Genomic DNA, 25,050 nt, shown 5'->3' with positions numbered 1-25,050 from the left:
GAGAGAGACCGGAGAGGTCAGGCTGCACCTCCCCGCCCTCCCAGACCAGGTCCCCAGAGGTCAGTGCTACAAATGGGAGGCTGCCGTTGTAAAGATGTCTGACTGAAAAGTACTGGAGTTTGGGGTCGGATGGGCCTGGATTTGAATCCCTTGGGTTCTTAACCTCACCTGGAGCCCCCTTCCATGTAGTGGGCTATTTAGGACACATCCTGCAAGGCAGTGGCCACTCTCTGTATGAACAGGCAGCCAAGGGAAATGGCCCTACTCCACTTCCCAAGGGGCTAGGCTGGACCGGTGATAGGTGTCCGCCTGGTGGTGCTCAGTCCTTAGGCCGGTGGCTCATCCGTGGCTGCACATTATAGTCACCTGTTGCTTGGGCAGTGCTTCTCAAAGCATGAGCTCCCTGCCTCCTGCACAGCCAGCTTCTCAGTGGAGGGAAGCACAGTCACGTGGGAAGCACATGGGTTGATGCTCCAGAGGGACCCCAGCTTCAGTCAGCTGACCTGGCTTGAGTGTCTTCCTCTGTGAGCTCAGCAGACCCACTCCCAGTGGCCCAGAGCAGATCCTCAGAGAGCAGACCTGGGACACACCCAGGAGCCCTGCTGTTACCTAGTGGCTCTACTCATCCCTGGGCAAGTCTCACCTCAGTCTCCTCCTCTGTAAAATGGGGATATTAGTCCCAACTCCTGTAGCCGTCATGGAAACAAATGGGGCCACGGTGAAATCTGCCCCAGTCTGGTCAGGCATCAGCTGGAATCTCCTCCCCATGAAGACCACTCCCTCCTGGTCTTCTGCCCTCAGATCTGAAAAGCGTAGGTCAGGGTCCGTCCCAGTCAAGAGGGAGAAGGGAGAGCTGGGCTTCTCAGCACCACCTTGCCTTCCAGTCTCTTCTTCCCAATCCCTTTAGCTGCCCTACTGTGCTTCCCCAGGTTAGTGTCCAGTCCCCTTTGCCCCCCAGTCCACCGGTCACCTTCCACCTCCCCCACTGCTGCTGGCATCCTGCCCTGGGCCGTCCTCCTGGGCCAGGGGGAGGGCACACGTCCTTATGTTGTCCCTCATCTCAGCTCACAGAGCACCTGTCCTGGGGACTGTCTCTGCTCCAGGGCAGGAGGCCCCATGTGTGACTCTGCTCCCTGGGTGGAAACAACCCATCCCTGAGACCATGATAGACCCTGGCAGCGTGGCAGCGTGTGGGCGGGGGGGAGGGGTGGGCAGTGGGGGGTCTCGAGCCGGGTGGGGTCCAGATGCCATCTGGCATCACAGTCATTGCCGGGCACTCGTGCCATGTGCTCCCACCTGAGCCCGTGGGAAGGTCCTGCCGCCTCCCTTCCTGCCCCAGGTGGGCCTGCGGGTGAACCTAGAGAGGCGGAGGGCGATGAGTGTGGCCAGGGCTCACAACCCAAATGCCTAAGGGGCCCGTCCGGGAACAAGTGAGTGACCCAGGCCTGATATTTGTCAGAACTAGGAATGCAGGCCCGGCTGCACTGGGCAGTTGCAACTCGGCCCAGCTGACCTTGACTGTGCAGAAACCCTGGCCCATGGGAACATCTTCAGGGCTGGCTCTGGACCACAGGCCACCAGGTTGAGGCCTGAGCCCTACTCCACCTCCTCCCTACCACCTGACTCCTTTCACCAGGGGGCCATGGACCCTTGGCCTGGATATGTCCAAGGACAGATGATTCACTGTCTCCTAAGCTCTGCTCAGAGGGAGGGCTGAGGTCCCTGATCTATACACACAGGGCTTCCCCACTGAAGCTTCCAACCAGGATAAATCCAGTGTCACCTCTACATGGTGACCTGCCACCCATCTTCACATCATCTTCATGTCTCCCGTCTCAACCCTGAGTCTCCGACTTTCCAGGTTAAACATCCCCAGTTTCTTCAATGTTTTCCCTTATGTGGAGCCTGACCAATTTCCCCTCTGCCCCTCCACCCACCCCAAAACTGGCCTCTCCGTCCCTTCTCTGCCCAATTCCCCAGCCCCATTCTCAGTGGATGCTTAACAAAGGAGTCAAATAGACACCAGGACTCAGTTGAGCCCAGGGAAGCAGCTGCGTCCTCCAGCCCAGGGCTGCCTTTGGAAAGACCTGTATGTTCACGGGGCTCTGGCAGAATGAACTACGACACAGGGACGTGATCATCTCCTGCCCCCTCACCCTGAAGGCATCAAGGGGAATCTGGGGTGTTTGGAAAGGACAGTCTAAAGTGGCCCTGCCTCTCTGAGCTCACCGGGGTCACCTCTGACTCAGACCTGTTTGCTGCTGGAATGAGGAAGGGATTGGAAAGGGCGCCCGCCCCTCTCAAACCCCATAGCCTTCCCTCCTTCCCTCCCTCCTCCGCCCACAGCCCAGCCCGAATGGAGAAAAGAGCTTCTATGCAGGGAAAGGACTCTCTACCCTGACCTGCAAACTGTCTTCAGGTACACGTCCCGCCCCTGCTCCCCAGAGCCCGGCCCCATCCAAAGATCTTGGAAGGTGAGGATGCAGCCCAGTCTGGTTCCAGGAGTGGTACGAATGCTGCCTGCTTCCTGCCCAGCATGCTGCGGGCTGAGCCTGGCTCCGTGCCCAAGAACCTTACTCACTCGTGGAACAATTTCTCCTCTATATGGAAAGAACATATGCTTTTCCTGCTGGGGGTTGAGAGAGTTTGAGTAGCTTTGCTGAGACGTGGAAGAAAAGGCAAACGCTGGCCTGGGCCCAGCACCCTGAGTTCAAGCGATGTGCTGTGTTTCCTGGCAGAACCTCTGGCCTTTGTTCCAAGGTGCTGGGGAGCCCAGGGGGTGCTGTTGGGGACCTGAGTTTAGGGCACTAAGCTGGTCCCTCGCTCAAGACTGGACATCCTCACCTCTTCGTTGCCCTGCCCATCCCCCCAGCGTTTAGGGCTCGGACAGAGGGAGAGGGATACAGACTCCGCCCTGCCAACCAGTCCCAGCTCTGCTCCCGAGGTGTCCTCCAGTGGAGGCGGGAGCGGTTCTGCTTGACGGACCCCCACCCAAGACCCTCCGTCTGGAGGAAGAGCTCAGGCTAAGGGGGAGCTGGCCGGGCCTGGAGGTTCAGAGTTAACTGCACCCGGGACTCACTGGAGTCTACGGAAAGGAGGGGCAGACTTTTAATAAAAGTTCTTTCTATGTGAGCTAGCATCTTTCCTCTAAGGGAAGGAAAAGGCTGGAAGACAGCGACCACGGCTGAAGCTCCCCTGCCATTTGGAAGCCCCAGGAGCCTGGCCTGAGGTGCAGTTGAGGGAAGGGCAGGACCTGGTGGGCAGAGGGCTGGAGGCCAGGCCCCGCTCAGTGGTTTCTGGGCTGGGAGGTCCTGAGTGCTAGCCCTGCTGAGGTTCTTGTTCCTGATCTGTAGATTGGGGGTAATAATAACCCTCCCAGTGTTAGTGTGAGGGTCAGAGACAATGAAGTGGAGGGGTGGTCACAGAGGCTTGCCCAGTGAAAGGCAGCCTTGAACAAAGATGTACTTGTAATCCATTCATCCCTCTCACTGGACACCTGCCATAAGCTTCCAGCTGATGCCTCTATTTCCATCCTTTCCCTCAATTTCTCTTTGGACTGAAAAACTAAGATACCTTTGATGGCTTCTCTTAGGATGAAACACAAATTCCAAAGCGTCACCTCCAAAGCCCAGTATGCTCTGAGCCCTTTCTACTTCTACAGCCTAATCACTTCCCTCTCTCTAGCCACTGAGAGCTCTTCCAATTCCTCTTTGTCATCTCAGGGCCTTTCCCCTTACATGCCTAACCTGCCCCCCATCCCTGAACTGAGACCAGAGGACAGCCTGGCACAATTAGTACTGTGCTCAAGCAATGCTACTGTTAAGCCTCAGTTTCCTCATCCAGAAAATGGAAATAACAGTACTTGCTTTTAGACATGAAGATTCTTGATTACTCCCTGCAGAAAACCTCTCTGGCAACTTAAGCAGAGAACGACTATACTAGAAGGATGCTGGGTAGCTTGGAGAATTATTAGGGACGGACCAGCCTGAGAACAGTCTCAGACAAGGAAGGAGAGGTGCTGGGCGGGCTGGTCCAGGCACCTTGGCCATTGGAAGCACACACTGGGTGCTAGCTACTTCAAGCCCCGGCAGAAGGAATTCTGATGTGACCTGGTTTCTGTGTGTCACCTCTTCCTTAGGTGTGTGTCCAGGCCCCACTTGTGGGTCAGGTCAAATATTTGTCTGGCCTTTTAAGTTTCTTATTAGGGTGAGGCCCAGTCTCTCACCAAGACTCACAAGAGGGAGGCATCCTCACATACGGTGGGGAATTCAGGTTCTCAATGGATCCATGCAGGGAGGTGTGCATCACACAATACCTTGGAGTTGTTAGGAGGATGAAATGAAATAACACACGAATCACTGATTCTCAAACATTTTCCCTAAAGGCAGAAGGGCTGGAATGCATATGTCAGGAGGTCCAGCCTGGATCCTCAGGCTCTACTCTTGTGCTATATACAGTCAGCAAACATCTGTTCCAGGCCCTCTTCTCAGCACTGAGAATATATTAATGAACGAAAGAGACAGTACCCTTACTTGGTGGATCTATATTCTAGTGTTTATCTTTGAAGTCTCCTGTTTTACTTGAAAGTAAATGTAGAGTTTTGCATTCTATTTTGTAAGAGGGCCATAATAATATACTCATAACATATCAGGCTTACTTCAAGACAAAAGTTATGGCTTCCTACTAATGGGCTGCTGGCTGACCTGCCCTATTTACTTGAAGATATAGAAAATGGTGTCTTTATGTGCCTATATTTGAGCAAGTTCCGGTTGACAACAGGAACAAAGCTTAAACTGAGTTTGGGGGGAAGAAGAAAGCTGGGGTGCCAGGGTGTTGTGGTAGGGGGCAGAGGGTGAAAGAAATGATGGAGGAATCTGGGGCCCTGCCAGCCTCTGCCAGGGTGCAGCAACAGAATATTCTGGAAGTGCCTCCTTCTGCCCAAAGTGGCAGAAAGAACCACAAGCTCTTTCGTTTTGCATAAGGAGTGGTCCCAGACTAGCAACAAGACTGTTACTGGGGGGGCGGGTGGTCTGGGCTGATGGGCAGCTGGCCCCAGCTCAGCACGGACTTGGACCACTGCGGTCACCAGGTGGCCTGAGGGATGCTGTGCTGCTGGCAGCAGTGGGCAGCCGGGAGCCTGAGGGGCAGGCCGGCTGCAGCTGGGACAAGGGGAGTGACTTCCCTTGACAGTAGCGCTAAGAGAGTGTCATTGGCCCTGAGGCTTGTCAGGGCCAATGTAAGGAGGGAAGGAGGCCCAGAGGGACCCACACTCCCACCCCATGAGCAGCCTGGTTGCCCAGATGGGTGGTTTTGGAGAACTTCGTTTCCTGAGGAAGCTCACTCTCCTTCCAGGCAAAGCGCTGGAAGGATTTATGGAAAACAGATGCAGGTTGGAGTGGAGGTGAGGGGATGGGCTTGGCCTGAGCATCCATCCCCCATCTCCCCACCCCTGGTCAGAAGCAGACCCAGAAAAGGCCAACTAGGACGAACCCTCACCAGCCCAGCTGTCTCTGGAAGAGACCTCAGATTACAGCTCACACGTTTTGTCAGCTAAGAAAGGGTCCATGAGGGCTTGGGCTGCAGCTGGGCTGTCGATGACACAACAATTATAAGAGGTCACACGTGTCGTGCTCACTGCAGGTCAAGCACCGCCCTGGATTCATTTGTTCTTCCCAGCAGCCCTGTGAACTATGTACTCACTGTGCCCATTTTCACAGGCGCAGAGAGGTTAGCTGGCCCAAGATCATACAGGTAGTAAGTGGCAGAGCTGGGATTTGAACCCAGTCATGTGAGTTTGGATCTTAAACTCTGCTTGGCATTGACCTTGAAATTTATACCCAAAGGGAGAGAGTAGCCAATACTTTTTCGTACAAAATGTCTGATTAGGTGACTTATTACCTCTATTTCATTTCATCTTCAGGGATACTATTATTGTCATCCCCATTTTATAGATTATGAAACTGAGGCTCAGAGAGTACATTATGTAATTTAAACAAGGTCACACAGCTACTCCCTGACAGAGCCTGGGTTTGAATACAGGTCTGTCTCCTTGCAAAGCTCAGCAGGTAATAGAACCTCGGTAAATGCTGAGCCCTTTCCCTCTTCTCTTGGTTCCAGGAGTCATCTCCTTGGTCCTGTGTGTCCTGCTGTGACTGCAGTGCCCCACCCATAGGTCCTGCAGCAGCGCTCCCATCTCAGCCAGACCACTTCCTATTGGCAAGCCAGCCAGAAAATGCCAGGAGTGTGGAGACTTTTGGCAGGAGCTGATTGGAACCTCACCATCCTCTTTCCACCCACCCGCTTCTGCACAGGGACCTTCAGACAGGAGCCAGCCACACAGACAAGGGCCGCATGGATTGGCAGCCAGCACTGCTGCCCCCAACCAGGGCAGAGAGCCAGGTGCCCGAGGCCGCAGGAGAAAAGGGTCCCTCTTCTCTCCACTCAAAGGTAAATTGAGGAAGGCCGGCTCCGTGATTTTTCCAAGAAGCTGGTCCAGAGCCAGAAAATGGGAACATCTGTGCCCTGGACTCTGTTTTGGACGCGGCTCAGGCCACAGTCTGGGGCTGGCGTCAGCTGGAGTCATCGCTGTGTGGAGGAGGCTCCACCCACTGGGTGGGGCGGCTCTGGCCGCTGCCCCGCAGACAGGGAGCCCAGGCCAGGCAGAGAGCTAGGAAAGGGCCTGAGCCTTGGAACCGGGGGCTTGTCCATCAGCTGTGTGTGCTAAAGGGCTGGGGGAGGCCCTGACCACCCAGCAGGTGGGCTTGGGTGCCACAGCTCCTCTGCCCCAGACCCCGGGACCTAAGGGGCCTCCCATCCCTCTGCCTTTGCAGACAGGCATGTGTGGGCATCTTTCAGCTCCTCCCCCAGCCTGTCCATCAAGGCTGCAGGGCATATGGAGACCATCTGGCCAACTATCCTTTCCCTGACCCTTCTTCTCCACATGGTATATTTTTCAAACTTAAATTTTGTTGTCATAAAAAGTAATTTCCTTACATGTTTCAAAATCAAAATGCTCTAAAAAGCCATACAGTGAGAAACCTTGCTTCTACCTGGGGCTCCCTCCACTCTCCCCTCAGCTCCCCTCTCCCATCAGTACCAGATAACTGCTCCATGGCACTCACGGGAGTCCTTCCCGTGCTTCTTGATGCAGATCAAGTTTATACAGGTTAATTTTTTTTCTCCCCATTTTGTTACATACAAATAGCATACTAGACATCGTTTTGTATCTTGCTGTTTTGAGTAAATATATCCTGGAGATATTTCCTTATTATTATTTTGAGAGCATCCTCATTTTTTCCAGCTGTATAGTACTCCCTCTTCTGTCTGTACCTTGGTTTATGAACCAGCGTCCTAAAGATGAGCAATGGTTGTGTCCAATCTTATTTTCAAATGAGATCTTGGGTGGAGCTTGATTCATGCCAGGCTGCTCGGGGTAGAGAAGGTGCTGGGTGAGGCCAAAACCCTACTTGCTACCCCACTGCCTCACCAGAATCCTAGGGCTCCAGACCACGATTTTAGCCCAATCTGCTCACCTTATGAGTGGGAAGTTGAGGCTCAGAGCAGGGACTAGACTCACCTGTGGTCATGAGTTACCCTGGGGCAGAGTTGGAACTAGAAACCAGATCTCTTGGGCTCTGCCCTCCAGACTACTCACGGTTCATCCCCAGGGGGACCAGACCAGGGCAGTGGGGCCACTTCACCGGAGGCAGGACCACGAGTGACTGTGGACCCAGCCGAGGACCCTGGATCTGCCTCTCTCTCACTCTGGACTTCCGTTTCCCCTTGCTCTGCTTGGGATCAGCCCCTCTGTATCCCAGCAGAAAGGACTTTGCGTTCCCTAAAGGAACATGAGGTCCCCAAACAGGGCGAGAGCACTGGGGCTGCTGAGCTGGATTCTGAAGAAGTGGGAAGTCAAGAATGTGCAGGAACAAGGGCGTCTGGGGGACCTCAGACTGTGGAGGTACCTGGAAGCAGTTTGTGTTTTTGAAAAGAATCACTGGACAGTCTGACTACCGGTAAGTGACTGAGGAAACTCATGTTGTGAAAGAGAAGTATGTTTACTGCCAAGCAGAGGTTGTGGTGAAGGAGGGTCTGTCTAATCAGGAAGGATGTAACCAATAAACAGGGTGCAACAGCCAAGAGGGAAACAAGCAGATGGTGGACAGAGGGGAGGGAGCTGGCTTCCACCTCCACATCTGAGTCTCCCAGACTGGCACAGTCCAGGGGCACCGGGAAGAGGCAGGGTTGGGAGGGGACCAGGGGTCTCTGGCAACCCCTCCGCCATCTTGTAGATGAGGAAACTGACTCACCCAGCAGTGAGTGACCTCCTCAGGGTGACGTGGCAGGTTTGTGGCAGAACTAGGGTGGATGGGGCATAAGCCCAGCCTGGAGGATGCTGCTGCCACACTTGTAACAAGCAACGTGGGGCAGTGGAAAGGCAGCCGGCCTGGGAACCAGGAAACCTGGGTCCTGTCTTTGACTCTGCCAAACACAGTGTGACTCTGGACAAATCCTGCCCCCTCCCTGGGATCCAGCTGCACCTTCTCTGTGACAAGAGGGTTGAACTAAGCAGGGGACCTGTACATTTTCTTTTGAGGTCCATAGTGAGAGGACTGGACCTTGCTTTGGAATTGTGACAAATGACCCTTAACCCCCACCAAATAAGAGGGATGGAGTTGCTGCCCTCATGAACCATGAGGCTTGTACAATGAGCGCCTCAGGTGAGCACATCCTTGGCAATTCTTTTACTAAACCACAGAGATATTTCCATCCTCCTGGGCAGTGAGGTCCCAGGGCTATGTTCAATTTGATTCAGGAAAATAGAAGAATATGACATTCCTGCACACAGAGTGGGGGGAGATCAATGCATACTAGCTTTTGTTGATGAAAAATTAATCAGTAGTCAATCCAAGAAAGAAATGGAAAATTTTATTTGAGCCAGCCTGAGGAATATGACCCAAGAGACAGTACTTCAGAAAGCTCTGAGAACTGTTCTGAACAGGTAAGGCAGGAGCCCAGTATGTATGTGATTTGGGGGAAGGAGTACATGCAACCAATCACACATCTTGGCAAAGTTATTGGTCTTCGAAAGGACCAGAGACCATAATTAATGGTTTTAGTGCTTTTCTAAGTATGGGAAGATGCAAGAAACTGGGTTCATAAAAATATCTCCTGAAAAACTCTGGCTATCTGATGGCCAGTTCTGCCAGTGTTCCCAGATCATTGTGTCTCATCCTGATGTTCGACCTACATTCCCTTCAGGGTGGATTGTAGGTCAGCGACTGCAGTGGCTAATGACTTGATTCTTGCAGAACTGGGTGGTGGGCAACATTTTTTATTTCACAATCCTCTCCCTTTCGGCCTTAATTTTGACCAGGGTTTGGGAGGCATTTCTTCGCAAATTTGTCCCAAGGCGCTAGGAATGCCCATTTCAGGGCACTCAAGATGCTGTTACTCACCTAGTCCTGGTAACAGTAGCCAAAATCCTCTGGACCAGCTGTCTTACTAGTCTGTCAGCTCCAGGAAATGGTTCCCTCCTGTTGCTCCTTTCCAAATCTAGAGTGTCACTATTATAATCATGGGTCTTATAGACTGTACATAGGTTCGATCATTTCAAGTCACCTGGTCATCATTATTTTTATCAGAGACTCAATCACACATTTGTTAATGCAAGAAACAATTATCCTGTAAAAAAGGCAGAGTGCAAATAATATAGCCTGTGACATTAATCAGGTCATAAGGAAGTAGTGTTATCTTCTAAGGAGTTACATGGCTGAGGCCAGAAGAAGAAAATTGCTCTTTATTGTGGAGCAGGTATTTCTGCCCTTAGGGAGGTCTGGTTAAGGCACAATGCAGATGCACAATGCACACCAGAGGGGAGGGAGGAGCCCCAAATGGGCAGAGAAAATTTCTATGTTGAAATTTTTCTTGTCTTGCCTTAAAATATTAATTTTACTGCATTGCTTCTTAAGATTTGCCTGTCATGGGGACCCCCTCCTGGGAGCTCTCCCCCTCCACCTAACCTGCCACTAGGTGAAGATCACATGCTTCATCCCAGTACAGGAGTGAATGGCAGCAGTGGGGGGGTCCTTCCTCTGCCCCTCCCCCAACAGCTCTGCTTGCCTGGCCCCTCTGGGCCTGGTGACTCAAAAGATGCTGAGGCTTTGTGGCTGAGAGCAGGAGAGGAAGAAGGCTTTGGTGTCTTCACAACCACCAGTTACTGTAAAGGGCTGATGGTGCCAATGTCGGTGTGCACACGGACATACATGCACATACACAGGCAAACGCGCACACTGAGCAGGCAGACAGGCACACACCTTTAAAGAGAGGCATCCAGGGGCTGGCAGAGGCCTTTTAAGAGTTAGCGGACAGGATGTTGGGCATTGGGATGGGGCCCAACCTCTAGTTTCCCAGGGATGGGCCACTCCCTAAGCTCTGGCTCAGGTGTGGGTGTGGAGACAGTGGGAGGGGCTCCCATAGAAGGTGATTTGGGTGAGGAGGGAAATCTGCTAGGCCTCTTGTGAGATCTAGGCAAATTTGGGTCAATTAGAATCTGTTGATTTGGGGTATTTTTTTTTTGTTTTTTGTTTTGTTTTGTTTATCTTTATATTGAGGTTAAAAAAAACTACGTATGTGAGAAAGGACAAGGCTTTTCTCTATGATTGACAGCAGGGGCTGATGCAAACCAGAAGCTCCTGCAAATAATATATATATATACATTTATACATTCATATAGATCACCTTATTCATGAGTCCCAGAGAAGCACAAAGCAGCAGAGAAAGCAACTGGCACACAGAAACACACCTCTGTGTGCTCCACCCAGTCAAGCCATGCGATTCCTTTCACTATGGTAGAAGCGATCCCCACCCTCCAAAGCCACCCCTCTGAAAAAACAAAAAATGAAAAGAAACTTCCCCTTTAGGAATAGGGCTATTCACAAATTTTTGCCCTCCTGACCAGAAAAAGAAAAGAAAAACAAAACAAAAAACCCAACCTAACATCACCTTTAAGGCTGGCAGTGGCCATTTTGTTCTCCCTGCAGAGGCAGGACATGTTGTTTGTTTTTTTTTTATAAATTTATTTATCTATTTGTTTTTATTTTTGGCTGTGTTGGGTCTTCGTTGCTGTGCATGGGCTTTCACTAGTTGTGGCGAACGGGGACTTCTCTCCGTTGTGGTGCGCAGGCTTCTCATTGCAGTGGCTTCTCTTGTTGCGGAGCACGGGCTCTAGGCTCACGGGCTTCAGTAGTTGTGACATGCAGGCTCAGTAGTTGTGGCACATGGGCTTAGTTGCTCCATGGCATGTGGGATCTTCCCAGACCAGGGCTCGAACCCATGTTCCCTGCATTGGCAGGAGGATTCTTTTTTTTTTTTTTTTAAAGGGAATGCTATTTATTATTTATTTATTTATTTATTTTGGCTGTGTTAGGTCTTCGTTTCCGTGCGAGGGCTTTCCCTAGTTGCGGCGAGCAGGGGCTACTCTTCATCGCGGTGCGCAGGCCTCTCACTGTCGCTGCCTCTCTTGTTGCGGAGCACAGGCTCCAGACGCGCAGGATCAGTAGCTTTGGCTCACGGGCCCAGTTGCTCCGCGGTATGTGGGATCCTCCCAGACCAGGGCTCGAACCCGTGTCCCCTGCATCGGCGGCAGATTGTCAACCACTGCGCCACCAGGGAAGCCCCGGACATGCTGTTTTGAACGCTGAGGCAGGAGAGCAGTGTTTTGAACACTGGCCCTCACAAATACTTCAGACAGTTGTCTTCAAGACCCTGCAGTCCTTCACTAGCTCCTTTTTTGATTCCTTTGAGAGTAGTTGGAATGAAAGGCATCCACCCTTTGCTTCCTCTAAATGGCCTCTAGGCAGTGGGTTTTAGTAAGCCTGCAAAACTTCTGGAGCCAATCTCAGGTGGCGCTGAGCACGACGGGGGGGCCAAGTGGTCCAAGTCTCTGCTTTAAGTCTCCCGCCCACTGGGAATTATTGACCTCTAGGGGTTTTTTTATTTTTTAACTTAAAGGGGAGGTGCACTGTACACCCTCCTCCACTGGAAGAAAGGAGGCCCAGTGGCTAGCTACCCACCCCCCACCCCAAACCTGCACACACACACCCCAACGAAGGCACAGCCACGGGCACAGGCATGCTTTGGCTGTGAGGCCCCTCCGGAGGTCCAGGGTGTGAACAGCTGCACAGAGGGCTGTGTGATGTGGAGTCAGCACCTTAGGAGGTGGGAGGGGGGCGGTGGGCAGAGGAGGAAGAGGCTCAGGGTCCCGGTGGATCAGAAGAAGGAAAAGGGGAAGAGGCGGTCAGGACACAGGAGACGAGAAAACAAAGATGACCAAAAATGGGCCCCAAAGTAGAAAAGATGAGAGCAGCAAGAGAAAGAGGCAAAACAGGATCTGGGCAACCACACAAAACAGGAAGGAGACAGAGCAGAAGGAGGGAAGGGAGCAGAAAAGAGAGCGAGATGGTTGGGGAAGGATGTGAGCAGGGAGAGAGGGGAGCCAGGAAGAGGACATCAGAAGACGTCAGGGCTCGGTGTAGAAACCTCCATTGACAAGAGGGAATCGGGAAGCCCTGTGCAGAGCCTCAGAACCTGATAAAAAAAAACCGGCGGGCCAAATCCACCAGGTCAACCACATAAATCAGTAGGTTGATGGCTGTCAAGATGGCCATAGGCGGTCATGGTTCCCAGACGCACACACAGGAGGTGAGTCTATCATGGCAACTCACATCACTGGATCGCTGGGGCTGCCTGCTGAACTTCTCGACGAACTGGTAGAGTGGCCAGAGGACCACAGCGGAGGTGTAGAGGAGGACGGAGAGCAGGGTGAGCCCCAAATGGAAAATGGGGGAGGGGATAGGAAGCTTGTTGTTCCAGTTGCACCAGTTCAGCAAGATGGCCGTGGCTGCCAGGAGGAAGTAGATGGGGTACACGGCCACGCATCACACCAGGGCCGGTTGCTCCTGATACAGGTAGGGGCTGTTGATGAAAGCAAAGGTGACACAGGCCATGAAGATTTCCAGCCTGTTGAGCAGGCCTGGCAAGGTGAGCATATAGCAGGAGAACTCGCCAGTCAGGGCACAGGTCCAGGCCACGGAAACCATCCAAGAGAATGCAGTGGCAGCAATGGTGTGGTCCTGAAAGGGGCTGTGAGGCAAGAACTGGATGTAGGTGATGGCAAAGACGATGGAGGCCGAGAGGCATAAGAGGGTGGCATGGCAGGCACAGGTGACGAGAAGGCTGTCCCAGAAGAGGTGGAGGCGGGACTGGAGCCCACGTAACCAAACTATGAAGATGTTAAGGTCACAACGAAGCAGAAGCACCAAACGTGGACCAGTTATACCCTTGGCCCCACTCCAGGTGCCCACACTGGCCACCAGGGAGACGGCCACACAGGTGGAGAGCAGCTGCAGCAGGCTGAGCAAGTAGCCCGTGATGGTCAAAGAGCTGAGGACAACCGTGTGGAGGTCGTGATGGTCGTGCAGGTCTATGTTCTCGACACGGCAGTGGTCTTTGCTGAGGACCCGCCAGTGAAAAATCCAGCTCTGGAGTCAGACTCCTGGAAAAGGCTCAGGGGCCTGTGACGGCTGAGGCTCAGTGTCAGTGGAGTTTGAACCAATGGCCCAGACACTTGGGTAACAACACAGCTCCTCCACAATGACTCTCCCCACCCACCACCCTTGGCCTTCTCAGGAGACTTGTCTTATCCCAACGCTCACAGCCATGTTTGGTCTGGCCTCAAACCATGAACATTTGTTTAATCCCTTTGAGCCGTTTGCCATTATCTACGCAGACAGGATGCTTAGGATGGTCCTTATCTACAATCCCAACCCTTCAAGGCTCTGAAAATGGAACAAGAATTTTTTAAAAATTCATTTGGTAACAAAATTTGACCTGCACAGATGTGAGATAATTTATGTTTTTTATTTATTTCACTTAGTGTGAACGCTCAAAAGGTCGGTGGCAGAAACACTAACGTGTTTGATTACAAGGTGCTTTCAGATTCCGGTAGGGTGTTATGTCCTATAGAGTAGATACACCATGTTGCATGATTGAAGCTGAAAAATTCTGAATTCTGAATCATATCTGACCTGAAGTGTTTCAGAAAAAGGATCATGGATTGTACTGCTAACCGCGTTTTACAGATGAGAAAACTAAGGCTCAGGGACTTCAGTACTTCCCTAAGATTGCATGGCTAGAAAGTGGGAGCCCCAGATAAACGTGCCATAGCTGTGAGTTTGAACCCTTTGCTCTACAGCCCAGCATTTCAGCAGGGCATGTGGGTGGGAGCCCAGGACCAAAACTCAGGCTCTGGGACCCAGGACACACCTTCAGGGCCATGGCCTCCTTCCACAGCAACCTGAAGAGACATGTGTCCCGGCCTTTCCTCCCTGCAGCCGTCACTAGAAGGAGCTGCCATCTGAGGCGACCCAGCCCCACCCGGTGACCCAGCAGCTTCAGGGGTGAACAGAGATAAGCCATGGTGTAAGAGCAAGGCAGCGGGGACAAGATGATATGGGAAGCAGGAACTGTTTGAATCCCACACCCCACACCCCAATTTTGTCTTAACGTGTGACTCTTCTCCATTTGGGAAAAAAGACACCAACCCAGCATTACTCCAAGGTGGAGCATCCTGGGGGAACCACAGAATAACTTAACATATGTTTGGCTTTTAAACTCTAAAGCTGCCATCCAGGTGCGAGTCTGGAAGGATCTAGCAATAGTCCTACCTGAGTGAGGATTCTTCTGGCCTGGGAGAGTGGTTAGCAGCTTCCAAGCTGGGAAGAAGGGAGTGGAAATGCATAAGGATGTTGCGTCTGGATGCTGATGTGGAGGCTTTCAGGGCATCCCAGGGAGGGAGGGGGTGGAGGATGAACAGATTATAAGCCCCCTCTTAAGGGCAGGAGCTGAAAGAGGAGGCACCTGCTGGCCCTCTGGCAGGTGACAGCCCTGAGGATGCACTTGGGACTGGGGCGGGGGCGGCAGAGTGGAGATGAGCTGGGGAGGTTTCCGGGGTCTGAGTGGCCCTGAGGCAACCCAGTAGGTGTGTTCTGACCCAGAAGGGATGCAGGCATGGAGCCAACCTTCCCCATGGAGGAGGGGCCTGGAGTGGAACTGAAAGAGGGAGGACGGGGGCCTAAAGGGGTTTCAGGGCTGAGACAGGGGACACGTGGCGAGCGTGGCAAGGACCATGGAGACCAGGGAATCGCCCAGGTCACCTGCCCAAGACAGTCCCGCCAGCAGGGCTGCAGTCCTGCCTCACACAGGGCCTCCTGCAAGGGTCCCAGGGTGTGGGGGACTGAGAGCTCCTCCCCGGCCCGCTCCCTCCTCAGGGACAGCTGCCCTGTTTCAAAGGGACTATTGGCCGAGAGGTGCCCCCAGGGCTTAAGGGTCAGCAGCCTGAGCCTGCAGCCAGCTTCCTGCCATCAGGGGCCTTGTCACCTTTGCTGATAATAAACCCTGGGAAAAGCTGTGGCTAGAAAGAGAAACACAGAGCAAACCCCGAGAACCTACCTGGACTCACAAGGCTCCTTCAGCCCCAGTTGCCAGTGGAGCCCTGGAGCCTGCTGGCCTTCCAGTGGGCACTGCCAGGGGTGGGGTAGGGGCACTGGCTCTGAGGGCAGCTGAGGGTGTCATGCTCTCTGTCCCCGAATTTGTTCCCAACCTACCTCCACAAAGTGAGGGCTTAGGGCTAAATGACAACTTTGGATCAATTTAGTGCCACAGAAGCAGAGCTTGGAGGAGAGGCATGGGGGTTCCAGCTATGTGACCCTGGGTAAGGCATGTGCCCTCTCTGAGCCACAATACCTCCACCTGTAAAGCAACAGGTTTGCCTGAGTTTCCCATCAGCACCTCCACCATTCTAATCTGTGAGCGTGGAAATGGTGCCTCCGTCAGAGCACATCCTAGATGTGGCTGAACCCTGCCTGCCCAGCAGCCAGGCATGTTGATGTGATCTTGTGGCACTGGGCTATGTTCTCTAGGGGGGGGTGGGTTGGTGGCTGGAGCTGAGCAGCTGCTACCCCCTTTACTTTATATTGCTTTTCATTCTTCATATCTGTTTAGTATTTTCTATATTTTCTTATTCTCATGTATAATTGACATAAAGCAGGAATATGATCACATCACATGTGCCCAGTTTCCTCCCTTCGGCATGGCCAGCCTTCCTCCCTGCTAATAGGAGTGTCCACCCCTCCGTCCAGGGAGCATCCATGTCTTCAACCTCATATACAGCCTTCAACACATTTCACATGCTCTGAAATCATATTTAGACATGCGTGTACATTTATGCACACGTTTGCAGGGGTATCTGTAAATTTTTTTCCCATTTTATAAACAGGAGACCGTGTCATGCACAGTGCATCTTGCTTCTCTACCATCCCCCGGCAGATGCAGGTGGTCCTCTCCAGTGGGCCTTAGTCGTCTCCATCCCCTTTACTTACCTCCTCCCCCGCTGGCTCCTGTGGGCCTTTAGACCGACCACCCTTCTCTAGATTAGTGGATCCTACCCTGTGAGTCTCACACTCTGGGGCACCACAGGATTAGGACAAGGGGTCCTTGGATCCATGTGACCACCATGCTCTGGAACCAGAAGTGGGCAAGCTTTTCTGGAAGTTTATAAAAATATGACAAAGACTCTATTTTCCATTTTTTTATTCATCTTTGTTTCCTAGGGCTACTGCAACAAGTTACCACGAGCTTGGCGGTTTAAAACAACAGAAATGTATTCCCTCCTGAAGGCCAGAAGTGTGAAATCAAGGGGTCAGGAGGGCCATGCTGCTTCTGATACTCCAGGGGAGGGTCATTCCTTTGCTCTTTTAGCTTCTGGAGGCCCCTTAGTTGTGGCCGCTTAACTGCATCTCTGTCTCCACCTTCACGGGCTCATCTTCTCTCAACTCTGTGTGTGCAAATCTCTCTGTCCTTTCTCTTTTAAAGACTCTAGTCACTGGATTGTGGGCCCACCCTCCATCCAGGATGATTTCCATCTCAAGATTCTTAAATAATCATTTCTACAAAGACCCTATTTCTAAATAAGGCCACATTCTGAAGTTCTGAGTAGACATGAATTTTAGGAGGACGTTCTTCAACCCATTAGGGTTCTCTTTCAAATCCTCCTGTCTTCTCTTCATGGTGTCTTTTTCTAATGTGCTTAATTGTATTAAGTGTGTTTGTTTGTTTTCTCTTTCAGGTTGGTGTCTATTCACTGGAGCTCTTGTGACTCACAGTGGATTGTTCCCTCGTGTACTTTGTCATCAAACTCAGAGCCCCCTTTTACAGGACCCCTTTTTCCTGGGAGGATCCTGCTGCCTGGGTTAGGAGCTTCACCCAGAATAACTGCACTTGCTTCTGCTCAGGACCCTCCAGGCCAGTCGTCTGTTGGGCACTGATTGAGTTAATTTCCCAGGTTAGAGTTGTTGGACCTCAGAGATCATGCACATTTGGGCCCACTTCACAAGAACTGAAGCCCTGCGATTTTGATTTCTTCTGTGGAGACTTAAAAAAAAAAAATCCAAACCTCCAGTGGAGGCGGATATCAGCCTCGACATTTCCTCTTGCTGAAGGACATGGTTTTCCTTGTCTACTCTTGCTCTGAGGCTGCAGGCCACACAGTCCTGGCTTTTCCAAAGTGTCTCAGCTCCAACTCCTTACCTTGTGCCACCCCACAGCCTCATTCCTGACCCAAGTGGGCATATAGACCGGCCTCCAGTTGGCCACGCTCAATTCTCCCTTCTCCCTCCCCCTCCCACACACAAGCCGCAGTCACATCAGCTTCACCGCTGAAGATTCATGAGATCCTTGAGCAAATCATAAAACCCAAAACTCTTCCTCTCTTCTTTGCCTTGTTAACCTTTATTTGTCTTTTAAGACTTGACCCTTAGTCACCTCCTCCAGGAAGCCTAACTGGATTCCACCAACTCCATCTCCCATTGCTCCCAGGCTGACACTTCTGTGAAGGAGCCTGGTGTGGGCAGGTCACCACAAACTCCTAGGTCTTATCTGAGCACAACAAGTGAGGCAGGGAGTAAGGGAGGTATTGCAGGTGCAGCAGACAGGGTCCAAAGTGGATGGGCCTGAACACCTGAGAAATAAGTTGGATTTTAGCTGTAAGTGATGATGCCTCACTGACATTCTGTAAGGAGGGGCTGATAAATCACATTCCCACCTTGGAAATGTCACTCTGGCCGTTAGGAGGAAAACAGAATGGAGGCCGGCCAAGAAGCTGGGTGGCCAGTTTCCGGGCTAATTCCACAGTCGGGGTGTGTAATGATGGGCCTTGAGCAAAGACACTTTGAGAGGTGGAAAATGGGGGCAGACTTATGAAATATTCAGGGAACAAGCATTCACCTGGTCTTGATGATGGGGAGGGGCCAAGAGTGCCAGACATTTGATGTCCCCCAGGGCAACTGTAGCCTCACATCTCCCTCCTGCTCCCTTAACCTTCTCAGACCCCATGCCAGGTGCTCCCAGCACCCCCGCCCCTCCCTCTGGGCACCCGGGTACTGAGTGCTTTGGGAAGGGAGTCTAGGAAAGGGGTACACCAGCCAGAGGATCAGGGAGGCAGCCTGGGTTCCTGCCTCTGCATCTCCTTGAGGAGCCTCCCAATAAACATGCTCATCCTTCCCACCTGCACCTGGATGCTTGGCTTGTGTGTTTCAAGATGGTTTGAACTTTTTCAAAAAATTAAAATTCTCAGTCAGTCTAGCCAATCCTAGTGAAGGACCACACGGTGAAACATGACAAGGGTCTTTCACAGGCTCTACTGCACGGAGCTGGCCAGGCAGCCAGAGGCGGCTCCTCATGAATCAGTCTCTGTTAGAACGTCAGCGACTCAAAGCCTCGCTCTGCCCCTGGAAGTCTGACTGAACAGTGACAGAAGCGTTTATGATGAAATGTGGAAAGAGAGTCTGAGCCATCTTGGATGAAAAGACCTCCATGATTGATGGTTTGTTTTTTTTTTTAAGTAATAGAAACATGTATTTCTTTGTAACTTATCTCAACATAAAAACTTATTTTTATATTATTATAATTGTGCTACATGTGATTTGTCTTTTAAATATTCTACTCACTTTCCCATGTTACTGTGTAGCACTTTTAACTACATTTTATTTTTTAAGAAGCAATTTTATTGAGATATAATTGACATGTAAACATATGTAAATATTTAATGTATACAACTCTATGAGTTTGGGGATAAATATATACTCATGAAACCATCACCACTATCAAGGCCATAAACATATTCATCGCCTCCAAAGTTTCCTCCCACCCCCTTTATTGTAATAATTATCATTTTGTGTTCATGTGATAAGAACACCCCCTTCCCCCAATGATTACTGATTTCAGTTGTTCATTTGTCCAAAATGTACTGTGTCCACACCATGCCCAGGACTGACTTGGCCCAGAGACACAGAGGTGACAGCAGAGACTAGACCTCTGTCTGCGTGGAACCTCTGGTGGAGGCGTCAGATGACAAACCCATAAACTTGTTAAATACTGTTACAAGAAAACTTCAGGTAGTGACCAGCACGATGAAGAGAACAAACAGGGTCTTAGGACGTAGCATGATGGGCAGATGTACTTTTGGAAGATCCTTCTACACAGGTGACATTTCAGCAGAGATCTGAAGACTGATAAAGAGGTGGCCATGTCCCAGGCAGAGGAACAGCTTGTGCAAAGGCGTTGAGGAGGGATCAAGATGCCATCGTGAGATTACGTGTAAGAGAGTTGTGGGATCTGGAGAGTCAAGTATCCAAGGAGCAATGAGCATTGGAGACTGAATGTCACAGGAAACATGTGAGCCACCATGTGTGACTCCACAGCCCATCAACACAGGCAGCCAGAACCGTGGAAGGTCTGGAGATGGGGGCACAGTTGAGGTGTGCGTGAGAGAACTGTGGAGGCTCTATTCATCTCTGTCCTAAAAAACTATTTACCATGTGTTTACTGTGTGTTGGGCACTGCAGATCCCACAGCAAAGCCCAGTTCCTGCCCTGAAGGAGCACCTGACTTAATGCAGAGACATTCAGTCTAGCGCACGTAAGGACAGGAAACACAAGGACACTTGAGAACTTTTCAGAGAACTCTCCAGATGAACAGGGTTTGCAATGCTCTGTGCAAGTCCAGAGAGCAGGGCAAGTGGGCTTTGCACCCCCTAAGGAATGAAAGCTGCCCCAGAGGAGATGGACAACTGTGGGAGCTGATTTTGTGAGAGTCTTTCAAGCCAAGCTGTTGAACCAGTCTGGGGACCGGGTGTGGGGGGGAGATGTGACGGATGGTTCCCAAAGGGTATCCCATGGAGCACTAGTCCATGTGTTCCACGAAAAACAAGAGTTTCCTGATCACATAAGCTTGGGAATCACTTACTGCTATATACCTGTTTTGGTAATTTTGTAATGCATACTAATCTATACAAGGTCCTAAGAAGTCCTGCAATAAAGAAATCTGTTTAACTTTTTAACCCAGCTTTAAGTGAATTTGGCCAAATAAATTTTTCTTGTCTCGTCTTAAAATAAGAATTTTATTTCATTCCTTCTTAAGATTTGCCTGCTTCTTGCTTCATCCCAGTACAGGAGTGAGTGGCAGCAGTGCAGGTCCTTCCCCTGCCTCTTCCCCACAGCTCTACTTGCCTGGCTTCTCTGGCCCTGGTGACACTAGGATGCTGGACTCTGAGCCTTTGTGGCTGAAAACAGGAGAGGAAGAAGGCATGGGGTGACTTCCCTGCCAACAGTTATATAAAGGGCTGCTGGTCTTAATGCATGCATGCCCACTGACACACGCACACAACTACACACTCAGTATGCACAAAGCACACACCTTTAAAGAGAGGCATCGAGGAGCTGGCAAGGCCCCTTTAAAAGCTAGGCTGCTTCTGATTTCTAGTCAAACTTGGGGCAGTTAGGATATGTGGATTTTGTTGGTTTCATTTTTGTTTTCTTTTTTTCTTTTATCTTTGTATTGAGGTTTTCAAAAAAGAACGTTATGGATGTGGCAGAAGGGACAAGATTTCTCTCTATGATTGACAGCAGGGACTGACGGGGACCAGAAGCTCCAGGTTATTAAAAGAAAAAGAAAAAATATATATATATATATATTTATATATTTCTACATTTATATAGGTCACTTTATGCATGAGTCCCAGAGAAGCAGGAAGCAGAAACAAAAAGACACTGACATACAGAAACACGTGTGTGTACCACATACTCAAGCACTGCAATTCCTTTGACTGCAGCAGCGGAAATCCCCACCCATTCAACCCACCTTCCCCTCCAAAATAGAAAAGAAACTCTGCCTTTAAGAACGGGCAGTCTAGTGGGAAGCTGTTGCATAGCACAGGGAGATCAGCTTGATACTTTGCGATGACCTAGAGGGGTGGGATAGGGAGGGTGGGAGGGAGGTGCAAGAGGGAGGGGATATGGGGAATATATGTATACATATAGCCGTTTCACTTTGTTGTACAGCAGAAACTAACACAACATTGTAAAGCCATTAGACTCCAATAAAGATACCTTTTTAAAAAAAGAAAAAAAATCCAAAGACAAACAATTAAACTCAATCTTATCTTTGTTAAAAAAAAAAAGAACAGGGCCATCCAGTAATTTTTGACCTCCTGACCACACACAAAAAAAGAAAAATTCCAGTCTAACATCAGCTTTAAGGCTGGCCATGGCCATTTTCTTCTCCCCGCAGAGGCAGGACATGCTGTTTTGAACTCTGAGGCAGGAGGGCCACATCGCTGCCCCTCACAAATACTTCAGACAGTTGTCTTCAAGACCGTGCAGTTTTTTGCCAGCTCCTATTTTGATCCCCAAGAGAGTAGTTCAGATGGAAGGCATTCAACCCTTGCGTCTTTTAAGATGACCTCTAGGAGGTGGGTTTTAGTAAGCCGGGAAAAATTCTGGAGCCAGTGTCAGGTAGGGCCGAGCACCAGCTGGGGCCTAGGGACCCAGGGTCTCTGCTTTAAGCCTCCTGACCACCGGAAATTATTGCCCTCCAGAGATTTTTTTTTTTAAATAAAGGGAAGGTGCACTGTACACCCCCCTCCACTGGGAGGAAGTGAGGCCCAATCCCTACCTACTCACCGGCACACCCCAAACCCATATACACACGCCAACGAAGCCGCCACCAGGGGCACAGGCATGCTTTGGCTGTGAGGCCCCTCCGGAGGCCCAGGGTGTGAACAGCTGCACAGAGGGCTGTGTGATGCGGAGTCAGCACCTTAGGAGGTGGGACGGGGGCGGTGGGCAGAGAAGGAAGAAGCTCAGGGTCCCGGTGGATCAGAAGAAGGAAAAGGGGAAGAGGCGGTCAGGACATAGGAGACGAGAAAACAAAAACGACCAGAAAAGGGCCAAAAAGCAGAAAATGTAGAAAATAAGAGAGTGAAAAGAGAAAGAGGCAAAACAGAATGTGGGCAACCACACAAAACAGGAAGGAGACAGAGCAGAAGGAGGGAAGGGAGCAGAAAAGAGAGCGAGATGGTTGGGGAAGGATGTGAGCAGGGAGAGAGGGGAGCCAGGAGGAGCACATCAGAGGACGTCAGGGCTTGGAAACGAACTTCAGGTGAGAAGAGGAATCAGGAGCCCCTGGGCAAAGCCTCAGCCACTGACAAAATCCAGGTGGACCGAGAACACCAGGTCAGTCACATAAATCAGCAGGTTGATGGCTGTCAGACTGGCCACAGCCAGTCGTTGGTTCCAGGTACACACCAAGGAGGTGAGTCTATCGCTGCAGCTCACATCGCTGGACCGCTGGGGCTGGCCGCCAAACTTCTGGTTGAACTGGTAGAGCGGCCAGAGGACCAGAGCGGTGGCGTAGAGGAGGACGGACAGCAGAGTGAGCACAACCTGGAAAATGGGGAAGGGGACGGGCAGCCTGTTGTCACACTTGCCCAGGTTCAGCAGAAGGGCCACAGATGACAGGAGAAAGCAGATGGAGTACACGGCCACGCACCACACGAGGGCCGGCTGGTGCAGGTACAGGTAGGGGCTGCTGATGAAGACAAAGATGACACAGGCCACAATGGTCTCCAGCCCCTTGAGCAGGCCTGGCACAGTGGCCATATAGCCTGTGATCATGTTGGGCTGGGCCCTAGTCCAGGCCACTTCCATGGCATAAGCCACAAAAGCGAGGCAGGAGAATGCAGTGGAGGTGATAGTGCGGTCCCGGTAGCGGCTATCGGGCAAGAACTGAATGTAGGTGGTGGGGTAGATGATGGAGGCCGAGAGGCAGAGGAGGGCAGAGTAGCAGTTGCAGGTGATGAGAAAGTTGTCCCAGGAGAAGGGGAAGTGATCCTCGAGCTCACATAACTCGACTATGAGGTTGATGAGGGTCACGACGAAGCAGAAGCACCAGATGAACATGGACCAGTTACCTATGGTCCCCTTCCAGGTGCCCACGCTGGCTCCCAGGGAGAAGGCCACGCAGGTGGAGAGCAGCTGCAGCCGTCGGAGGCAGCAACCCATAATGGTTGAGGAGCCCAGGCCTGCGGACGATTACGTGGTGGTCGTTCTGGTCCTACTGGTCACTGCCACCAACATGGCAGTGGTCTTCACCGAGGACCCACCAGAGGAAGATTCAGCTCTGGAGGAGGATTGATCAGACGCCTGGAAAGTCTCAGGGGTCTGTGATGGCTGAGGCTCAAGATCTCTGGAGTTCGAACCAATTGTCCACACACTTGGGTAATGGCACTGCTGCTCCAGAATGATTCTCCCCACCCATCACCCTTGGCCTTCTCAGGAGACTTGTCTTATCCCAAGGTTCACAGCTGTGTTTGGTCTGGCATCAAACCATGAACATTTTTTTACCTCTTTGTGCTGCATGCCGTTATCTACAGAGACACAGGGTAGCCTGACCCTTATCTGTAACCACAACCCTTCAAGGCTCTGAAGACTGAACAAAAATTTTTTAAAAAATTGTTTGGCAACAAAAATTGAACTGAACAGACACAAGACAATTTATGGTCTTTATTTTATGTAGTGTGACTGCTCAAAAGTTCAGTGTCAGAAACACTAATGTGTTTGATTACAAGGTGCTTTCAGACCCCAGTGGGTGTTATGTCCTATAGAGTAGATACACCAAGTTACATGATTGAAGCTGAAAAATTCTGAATTCTGGAGCATATCTGACCCCAAGGATTTCAGAAAAGGGACTGTGGATTGTACTGCTAACCCCATTTTACAGATGAGAAAACTAAGGCTGGGGGAATTAAGTCCTTCCCTAAGGTGGCATGGCTAGGGTGTGGGAAACCCAGATACAAATGCCAAAGCCATAGGTTTGAACCCTTTGCTCTGCAGCCCAGAATTTCAGCAGGGTCCATGGGTGGGAGCCCAGGACCAAAGCTCAGGCTCTGGGAACCCAGGACACACCTTCAGGGCCATGGGCTCCTTCCACAGCAACCCGAAGAGACACGTATCCCCGCCTTTCCTCCCTGCAGCCGTCACTAGAAGGAGCTGCCATCTGAGGTGACACAGCCCCACCCAGAAGAGGGATAAGCCATGGGGTGAGAGCAAGGCTGTGGGGACAAGATGACATGTGTAGTAGGAACTGTTTTGAATCCCCTCCCCCCAGTTTTGCCTTAAAATGTGACTCTTCCCCACTTGGATAGGGAGACACCAACTCAGCATTACTCCAAGGTGAAAACATCCTGGGGGAACCACAGAATAAATTAACATAATGTTTGGCTCTTAAACTCCAAAGCTTCCCTCCAGGTGTGAGTCTGAAAAGATCGAGGAGTAGTACTACCTGAGCGAAGATTTTTCTGGCCTGGAAGATTGGTGATTAGTGTCCAAGCCGGGAAGGAAGGATTGGAAATGAACAAGGATGTCGTGTCTGGTTGCTGATGTGGAGGCTTTCAGGGCATCCCAGGGAGCGGGTGGATGATGAACAGATCAAAAGCCCCCTCTTAAGGGCAGGAGCTGAAAGAGGAGGCACCTGCTGGCCCTCTGGCAGGTGACAGCCCTGAGGATGCACCCAGGACTAGGGCGGGGGCCGGAGTGGCAGAGCGGGAATGACTGGGGGGGCGGAATTCCGGGGCCTGAGTGGCCCCAAGGCAGCCCA

At 51.3% G+C, this 25,050-nt stretch overlaps 1 protein-coding gene and 1 pseudogene across 1 annotated transcript; both read right to left on the bottom strand.

The window, feature by feature from the left end:
• Positions 1-2,588: 2,588 nt before the first annotated feature.
• LOC149750002 (myeloid-associated differentiation marker-like) lies at positions 2,589-15,633 on the bottom strand (annotated as a pseudogene).
• Positions 15,634-22,589: 6,956 nt separating this feature from the next.
• LOC111169679 (myeloid-associated differentiation marker-like) lies at positions 22,590-23,471 on the bottom strand. Its single transcript, XM_022564043.2, has one exon. It carries the CDS (start codon positions 23,454-23,456, stop codon positions 22,590-22,592), a length of 867 nt encoding a protein of 288 aa, XP_022419751.1. The 5' UTR covers positions 23,457-23,471.
• Positions 23,472-25,050: the final 1,579 nt, after the last annotated feature.

Source organism: Delphinapterus leucas, chromosome 2 (genome assembly GCF_059928025.1).
Source record: "Delphinapterus leucas isolate spDelLeu-1000000601 "Yukka" chromosome 2, BTC_Dleu_Yukka2, whole genome shotgun sequence".
NCBI lineage: Eukaryota > Metazoa > Chordata > Mammalia > Artiodactyla > Monodontidae > Delphinapterus > Delphinapterus leucas.
This window is presented reverse-complemented; position numbering and strand designations above follow the sequence as displayed.

What these genes read in the sequence shown, in the direction of transcription:
- LOC111169679 (XM_022564043.2), bottom strand. Translation starts at nt 23,456, where the DNA reads ATGGGTTGCTGCCTCCGACGGCTGCAGCTGCTCTCCACCTGCGTGGCC.